General features: G+C 38.1%; 1 protein-coding gene across 2 annotated transcripts in view; it reads left to right on the forward strand.

Moving 5' to 3' along the window:
- Window positions 1-9699, forward strand: part of LOC106530682 (glycine receptor subunit beta) — a 51025-nt gene that overhangs the window by 36673 nt on the left and 4653 nt on the right. For both annotated transcript variants that reach the window (XM_014026351.1, XM_014026352.1), the window contains 3 exons: window positions 1636-1773; window positions 5293-5445; window positions 9480-9628. In XM_014026351.1, coding sequence (XP_013881805.1) covers window positions 1636-1773; window positions 5293-5445; window positions 9480-9628 — 440 coding nt within the window. The remainder of the gene's footprint in view (window positions 1-1635; window positions 1774-5292; window positions 5446-9479; window positions 9629-9699) is intronic.

Below are 9699 nucleotides of genomic sequence, written 5' to 3' on the forward strand. Positions count from 1 at the left end.
GAGTTGATGTTTAAAGTAAAGGTTGACCTTTAACCCTTTTAAGAAAGAACAAGATAATTTCTCACACCACATGTCTTTTATTAGCTAATTAACAAATGACCCAGTTTAAGAAACTAACGTTTTTGTCAATTTGGAGAGAAGGTTGTTAAGAATCTGGTAAAGAATAGTTATTTAAAGGTGTATTCACACCTGACACATTTGGTCCACTTTAAACGGACCAGAGTTCGTTTCCAGCTTTGGTCCAGACCTTTTCTGCCGGTGTGGACACTCATACAAACTCTGGTGCGGATCAAACAACCGGACCAAGGCCTGCTTTTTGAGGTGGTCTCGGTTCACTTCCAAACGAACTCTGGTGCGGTTCGCATCAGGGGCGGACTGGGGCAAAAAAGTGGCCCGGGAGTTTAGTACCTGTTCTGCCACATCCACTTTGCTCACTTTGATGGGATCCTATAGAAGAGTGCGTTGCAAAAACTAATAAAAAGATTCTAGTACTTCTTTTTCAAAATTCCATTTAAAACAGGCAATGCATAAAGGAACAAAAATAACCTCCGCTTAGATGCTTTCCAGAATTTTCKYTCCTTCACTGATCTTGGTGCCCTTGTGACCTCCACAGGTGGATGACTGGCCAGCAATGCCTGGTCTATGTCACTGCCATCGGAGCCCAGGTACTGCTCTTTATTATGGTGGTTACTGTCTAACCACAGAGATGTAATCTGTTTAGTGACACCTAAACACTGTGCTGGTACTCTGGAATAAATCCAGTGATCATGTTGAAGCTCTCAAGTTCAATCAGAGGTGATTGGTCTTTCACTCCCATTACTGGATATTAGCAGGTGTTGCCAGCATCACATGTTGAAAATGATCTTTCTCCATCCTTAAAGGTGGTTTGGAGGTTTCCCATATGTATGGTCCGRCGCCTTTGTGGAGACAGAAGTCACACCCGTATTTGCCATTGAACTGTTTGGTGTTTCTCAGGAGGGGGTGGGCAACTGAATCTGAAGAGCAAAGGACTGAATGAACTTTGCTTGCATGCTCTGTTTTCAGAGTCCCTCCATTTAATTCCATCCTCTTCTGGCTCTCTGAGCTGTGACACAAAAGTAGTTTGAAATGTGATCATGTTTGGATTGCTGTTACCAAACCATAAGCATGGAATACATATGTTTCCTTGATGATCTTTTTGTAACAGCTCAATGATTTGACACTGAATTGGCCATATCCTAATATTGTTAWACTGGAACGCTGTCACAATTCCACATGATAGATGTGTCACCAGTCCCTGCTTATCCCCTCTGAGTTCTACTTCCAAATTTATTCAGTATTTTGGCGAAGCTAAGGTTTGAAAACAAAAGTTCCTTGCCTTTATAGTAATGATAATTTCTTTATTTTCAGGGGTGCTGAGTTCAAGCTTGGGGGTAAAGTGACTGCTTCTGTCATTGATAGACTAGAGTTAATATTTAAACTCAAGCCACACCAAGGCAGACAATAAAAGGCAAATACACACTGAAGCAGTTCAGCCATACCAAGTTATTCCCACGCAAATGGAATATGGGCTTTGGAAGAGGCTAGTGTGCAAATATATTTTCTGTATGATTTAGTTGAAAACATGGTTACAACAATGGGATTTTTATTTTTTAGTTGGCTATACCACCAGTGACCTTGTGTTCATGTGGCAGTCAGACCCAGTGCAAATGGATGAAATCGCTCTCCCACAGTTTGACATCAAACAAGAAGACATCAAATATGGAAACTGTACAAAGTACTACCAAGGAACAGGTTAGTAAGTTCTTAATTATCAGTTTTCTTTATGCTTTATAGCGATAACTTGGCGATGTACTTATTTATATTTTAAACCCAAAGTACACGAGGTTTCACTCCAATACCAGTGATCTAAAAAAAGTCAAGTGGCTAGAGGGGGCTGGACTGAAGGACAGCACAGAGACTCTAACCATGGCAGCACAAAAGCAACAGAGGCTGCGGTTTACAATACCAGACAAGACCCAAGATCRGGGCTGTGCGAGATGTCCCTGAGACAGTCCAGCACATTCTTAATGGTGTAAGATCTAGGCAGACAAAGCAAAACACGAAGCGTCATTTTAACACCTATAGAGTTGAGTTTAACTCTGTTTCATATAATATTTGGTCCCACTCAAAATTAGTGTAAAATGTACTCTATAATCAGTGTCAATTTCTCAGAGTTAATTTTACTCARTTTYGTGACAAAATCAACAAAGAAATGAGTACAYTTATTTAACACTKTAGRTCATTTACACTCTACAGAGTAAAAATGTTATTTTTATGGAGTTAATTTTGACCTAAATTTACTTTAAAAGGACARTTTATTATGTAATACTACTATTTACRTTTTTCTTTTTACACAGTGTGAGTTAGAGTACACAGAGTTCTGCACTCTATCCCAGAGTTAAAGTCAACTCTTGAAGTGTTGTATTAACACAGGTCTCGCATTAGCATAGCAGCGCAACAGAGATATCTTTTACACACCAGGAAGTAGCTCTCACTCATGGTGTCTATTTATGACCAATAACACAAAACTTAAAATCGAAAAATTAACCAAACTGAACAAGACAACTAACCAGAACAACTATTTTTTACAGTCATGAACATTTTTAACAGTCTTAGACATGCAAACACATAATTTCTACAAGATTACCCAACATTCCTTGCTGAGAAAATTCTGGTCCATGAGGAAGAGGGCGGGGCTTTTCAGAATCCTTTTTTCAACACTGTATGGTAACAACACTGTTAAGTGTTATATAAGACTTAACAGTGGGCGGAGCTTATTTAACACTGACCAGTGTTGAGACAACACTGAGGAAATCAGCACTGTGAATTAGGGTGCTAATTTACTTAGAAAGTGTTAATACAACACGAGGAGCTGAAATTAACTCTGAAAAGTTTAACACTGAAAGTTTAACACTCCAATTTTTACTGTGTACATGTAGCATCATAGCCAGGTGTCTAGAATATTATACAGGAGCATCTGTGCCGAGAATGGACTAGAGATCCCAGAGTCAAAGTGGGAGATGCCACCAAGTATGGAGGAGAAGAGCATGGGTAAGATACTGTGGTACTTCRAGATRCAAACCAACAAACATGTGATGCTAACCAACCAACCATTGTGGTCGACAAGCAAGAGAAGGCAGTGGTGACATATGTAGAGATCCTGAGTGACTAACATCAGAAAGGAGGAGCACGAGAAGCTGGAGACAGATACTGAGTTCAAATTTGGTGTGTTAGTAAGACTTACTCCTAACTTGTAATCTGTGCATTTGTTGACAGTAATGAAGTTATTAGTTTTGTCAGCAATTGGACCCAGGATGCAGACAGACATGAGAATGGATCAAAGCAKTCAGTTTATTTAACATAAGCAAAACAAAGGGCCAACAAGACTGCAAAACTTACATGGTTTACCAGGTTCCAGTGGAGTACCATATAAGTTTTCTAGAACTGTTCCAGAATTCTAGAGTGGCTTTTGAAGATCTACACTCAGAGTCATCTGGAGGAAAGGGAAGGTACCTCAGGAGTGAAAATACGCAGAGGAAGTTTGAATTCCCAAGAAGGAGAATGTTAGCAACATCAAGCAATTCAGGACAATCTCTCTCCTCTGTGTTGAGTGTAAGACGTTCTTCAAAACTGTTGCCAACTGCCTAATGGGATTTCTCTTGAAGAACACATAAACTGACACCTCGGTCCAGAAGAGAGGAGTTCCAGGTATCCCCGGTTAAATTTAGCACACAGGTGTGGTGACACAACTGTTTCGAGAAGCACAGGAGAGCAAGGGGGTTCTAGAAAGGTTGTAACTTGATCTTGCCAGTGCTTTTGGATCAATAACATAAGCTGGTGGAGCTGGCCCTGAGCAAATTCCATGTCCCAGAGAAGARATGGACCCTCATCCTGGACTAACTGACCCGTTCCGACACTGACCGTACCGACACTACACTGAGTGGCACTAGTGGAAAAGGGGAATTATAACAACTCCTGTTTGAGGGTGTCCTCTGGGGCCACAACATCAGAGTGGCACCGTCTATAGATGGGTATTATCACTGGCTGTARAATCTGTGTCTGTTTGCCTTGGCCATGAACATGCTTGTGAAGTCAGACTAAGTGGAGTGCAAAGGCCCTTTGTTCAGATCTGGTCCCCGACAATCCCTGATTAGAGCATTCATGGACAATCTTACAGTTACTACTACATCAGTGCCCAGTTGCAGGCGGCCTCTCCAAGGTCTAGAGCGGCTCATGACATAGGCAAGAATGTTCCAACACTGACGTGACCCCTGCGTTGTGAGGTGAATGGGACAAAGGACAGGAAACCGTTCATTTCATAATAAGAGCATGAGCTTAAACTGTTTTGTGTGAGATTCAATATGACCTGAGACAGTAGGTTGGTGAAGATGCAGCGGGACATCAATCAAAATTCCTCCCTTTATCCCCCCAAAGCTCATATAAGTATATAAACAACAATATTGATGGCTGGATATTGTTTGTCACTCAGCTCCAGTTGCTTCCTGCCACGCAAAGAATTGTGGGAACTCTCTACTAAATGAAAACTGTCACACAGAAGGAGAGTCAGGTCGAGTATAAAGCTCTGTGAACACAATGCTGCCTGAGGGGTCACTGTTTCCACACAGTGGAGCTCCATTGTGTTGACAAGAGATGGCTTCCCCCTCCAATGTTCAAGAAAATTATGAAACTTTAATGGACACAGGTATCAGTTGACCAAATGTAGGGCTAATAGATTTAAAAAACTCATTAATTCCAGCAGCAGTTCAATTTTTTAATGAACATCTGTGATTTTTGTGTGTTTGAATGTTTTTGTTTTGTTGTCTTTACGTCTACTGGCTGTGCAACAAATTGCTCCTTGGACATAATAAAGATTCTTGAACTTGAAATTGAAACATTGTATTTTTCATTAATCGTTTACCAAAAATTAGAAAAATATTTTAGGAATTAATGATCTAAAACAAGTCTGATGTCTGACAGTGTGAAAAATGGTTTTATATATTTGTATATAGCTTTTGTAAACATTTGGTTCCAATCTACTTGTCAGAAGAACATTCTCTTGAACACAAAGCAACACTTGATCAAAAGTTGTTTTCTGGTAAACCTAGAGAATGGTTTGTACATTTATAGCACAATGTATGGCTCACAAACAACTGACTGAGTAATGCAGCAGAGCTCCTGCAATGATAAGGTTTTTTTTTTTTAGATATTCTCATTAACTGGTACTATCTGGTATGATCCATGCAAACTCTTTCCTTCTGTGTCTGTTTACAGGATACTACACCTGTGTGGAGGTTATTTTTACGTTGCGTCGACAGGTTGGCTTCTACATGATGGGGGTCTATGCTCCAACTCTACTGATTGTTGTTTTGTCCTGGCTGTCATTCTGGATCAATCCTGATGCTTCAGCTGCGAGAGTACCACTAGGTAAATATAAAACACATTTGTAGTTTGCATCAGTCTACATTAAAGAACAGTATTCAGTTACTGTATATAAATTAGTCAACACTCAAGTAACGTTTGAACTATACAGTACAGAATTTGTTGTCAGTTAGACTGCCAGCCTCTCTTTGTGACCACCAAGCTGCTTCTTCATTCAACATCAAGACCTTTTTATACTTCAGAGTTAAAATTAAGGAAATATTGAACCAAACATTGATCCTTAAGTTTTGTATTAAATTTTATATTTAAAACAAATATGTGCTGAAACATCACACATCTAAAATCCTTCACAATACTGGTACAAGACATCATCAATCAATCAATCAATCAATCAATCAATCAATCAATCCATCCATCAATCCATCAATCCATCCATCCATCCAACCATCAATCCATCAATCCATCATCCATCCATCAATCCATCCATCCATCAATCCATCCATCCATCCATCCATCAATCCATCCATCCATCAATCCATCCATCCATCCATCCATCAATCCATCCATCCATCAATCCATCCATCCATCCATCCATGCATCCATCAATCCATCCATCCATCCATCCATCTATCCATGCATCCATCAATCCATCCATCAATCATTCAATCCATCAATCCGTCCGTCCATCTATCCATCCATCCATGCATCCATCAATCATTCAATCATCCATCCATCCGTCCATCCATCCATCCATCCATCCATCCATCCATCCATCCATCCATCCATCCATCCATCCATCCATCCATGCATCCATCAGTCCATCAATCCATCAATCAATCAATCAATCCATCCATCCATGTAAAGGAAGAAAAAAATACAAAAACCTCAAAATATGTGGAAAAAACTAACGCCATTGTGTACAAAGTAATAAAATTAAACTTATAACAAAATATAGAAGACAACACTAGGCCCCTGGCTATGGGGCTCCAGTGTTCTGTGCTTACTGAGCTCAAACAACTCAAAGTCCTTGCAAGTAAGCTTCCTCTCCAAGCTTTATTCCAGAAGCTCCTCCTGCAGAAAAAAACACCATTAATTACTTTTTCATTCACAGTTGCAAATTACAAATAATCAAAACTTAACACAGTATTTACAAGTATTCAAATCAATGAGCAAAACCAAGATTTTTTTGATTGATTAAGAACTTTATTTCATTCAACAAACAAATAATAATAGAAAAAAAAAACAAAGAATACAACATCATTGTGTCAAAAACACAATCACAACGTAGTCAAATGAAAAGGAGCAGAAAGAAGAAAAAAATCTTATAACATCTGCCCCCAATTAAAAATATATATGTATCTAAAATAACGTACAACATACGAGTAAAAAACTCAACTTAAAACACAATATAATTTCAAATAATCAACAAACAGCATCACAACACAAATACAAATCTTAACCAATATTTTGTTCATATTTCATTAAAAGAAACTTTTAGCATTCTACTAAATTAAGAAATTGTTCCAGCATATGTAAGATCATCAAGCAAAATATATTTTTTCTTTCCCTTATCCTTTCTTCTTCTTTTCTTTCTTTTAAATATATATTTCATTTGAAAGAAAAAAAACAAAAAAAGTGCTACTAGAAAATTTCTCAAGGCGCAAACTGCGGATATTCATTAATAACATAGTTCACTTTGTAACATCAGTGATGAACATAGTGCAACAAAAACGATCTAAAAAAAATAAAAATTAAGAAATTGCTCAAATTAATACTATATCTACATTTGTTCATATTTTAACAACAAAAAAGGTTTTTATTAATCTAGCAAAAATATAAATCGTATTGGCATTTTTGAAAACATTTCCCAAATTATTCCACAATCTGATTCCCTGAAAGGAAGTGCATCTCTCCTTAAAATTTGTTCTAATTTTTGGTTTGAGAAACATTTCAATTCCTTTCAAATTATATAAACTATCTCTTTTACAAAAAAGTGATTGTATGTTATGTTAAATATCATCAAATTGACTGGTGTTTCGTTTTTGGATCTCTTCTTAAACATGGTAAAACAAACACAAACACCCCTAGGTGGAAAGGAAACATCCCACAATCAACCTTTCCATATAAGACTTTGGAAGGCTTCTGTTCTGCTTTTAACAGGGTGGCCTGAAGCACGAAGCAAGACAAAAACAACACCCACCACCTAGCAATCCTTCCCATCACAGCCAACAAAACCAGCAGATGATCATAAGTCCTTACCTTCTCTGTAACGAACACAAACCAAACAGCACAATTTTATAAGCCTGAAAAATATAGCAAAACAAACAAAACTGTGCAATCATTAATTGTTTGTCCACAAATGGGCACGTTACTCATCAGACATCATGGGTTACCCCATGACACTATCCATCCATGAAGTGTTAACCTTTGGGGTAGCACCCCAATGATTACCTGCTATTCCATGGCACTGTTGTAGCCACATTGCTGCCTTTTTACACTTTTCATTTACATGTCATTTCCAGGTAAGCATCCTGTCTAAGTAGACACCCAAAAATGTAACCCAATCTGACAGGGGGAGTTCTATACCTTCAAACTTTGGAGATGAGGAAACCTTCCTTGACCTTTTATGGATGAAATGAATGAAATCCTGCTCTCAGCACCATCTGGATACTATGTTTAGTCCCCTCTGCATTAGTTTACATACTGTACCCAGGCAGAAGCCTTCTATAAGTATGACCAAGCCATCAGTCTAGATCTATTTAACTCACATAGTAGGCTGTTGACGACCAGGAGCCAAAACGGGTGAGATTACTCCTCCCTGTGGACAAGCCCATTTGAGGTTACCCGTTCGTTACCTCGAACGTGCATGCTGACTTTTAAAATTGATAGCAATAAAATACCATCTCATACATGTCGATCTATCAACCTCTTCATTCCTTTCAGAAAGATGTTAAGCTGATGGGCCTGAAAGTTCTTGCTTATCTAAATGTTGGCTGGCCAGCTTTGGGCAGAAAGACAACCTTTGCTATCCTTCACCCAACTGGTACATAGCCATTTGTTAGACAAACAACATACGTTGGTTTTAGGGCATACCTCCAAGAGACTTTTTTACTTGTTTTGGGGAGATCTACCAATGCCCCTAATTTCAGCRCTCTAGGACTTACCAGTTCCTCTGTCTCACGTTAGGTGCCGCTGTCGAGTCATTAAAATAGCTCTTTCTGGAAAAATACCAATAAGTGTTTTAGCTTAAAGAAACCAAAAATGTGAACTTTGAAACCTATCTTTATAATCCTCTCATCCATTCAAAGTTTAGTAATATTTCAGTACAACTAATCATTATTGTAAATACTTTGATGACTTTAACCATGACTTTAACAACAAAAACACATGTAAAGATTAAAATGAAGATTAAAGAGACTTTTCCATCTTCATCTGCTGGAATAAAGAAGTTAAATGAGACATCGTTGAGACATCGTTGATTAAACAATCACACATTTAAAATGATGACATAATATGATGTATACACAACAATAAAGAATGACGCAAGAYTAATTGTTGTTTTCATKAGTTCMGTGGTTATTCAGAGTTCAACYGGAAGTTAGGGACACAGAATCACATTCCAGAGATGATCACTGTCAGATAAGGAGGGAGTTTTAGGGTGCAGCGTCCTTGTTATCATGGTGATAGGTCAGATGTCTCTGAGRGGCTGGAATTATTGACGGTAGGCCTGTAGTCTGAAGAATYAGGAAAAGTTTTCATGTGAGAGTGGAACACACACACATCCTCTGATAGAGGTTCAAAGCCTGGTTTATCAAAATTATTTTACTTGAATTAGTAATGTATTCATGAATAACAAAATTCTGTGATTAAAATGCTGTTGTATTTATTAGTCTTGTATAGTTTTTATAAAATGAGTTGATGATTTGCTGCTGTATTACTTGCATAATTAAGGTGTGTTATGTTAACATATTTAGAAAAACATCAGTTTTTCTTTACCATAAGCAGTTATTGCAAATCTAATTTTATGAAAATAATTTATTTGACTAAGCAAAATGAATAATTGTTAAATATTTTTCTAGGTATTTTATCAGTACTCTCTTTGTCCAGTGAGAGTATGTCCTTGGCTTCAGAACTTCCAAAGGTCTCATACGTAAAGGCCATCGATATCTGGCTGATTGCCTGTCTGCTCTTTGGATTCTCCTCATTGGTGGAGTACGCTGTGGTGCAGGTCAGTTCTTAGCACGGACACACACACACACACACACACACACACACACACACACACACACACACACACAC

This window comes from Austrofundulus limnaeus, unplaced genomic scaffold (genome assembly GCF_001266775.1).
Source record: "Austrofundulus limnaeus strain Quisiro unplaced genomic scaffold, Austrofundulus_limnaeus-1.0 Scaffold546, whole genome shotgun sequence".
Lineage (NCBI taxonomy): Eukaryota > Metazoa > Chordata > Actinopteri > Cyprinodontiformes > Rivulidae > Austrofundulus > Austrofundulus limnaeus.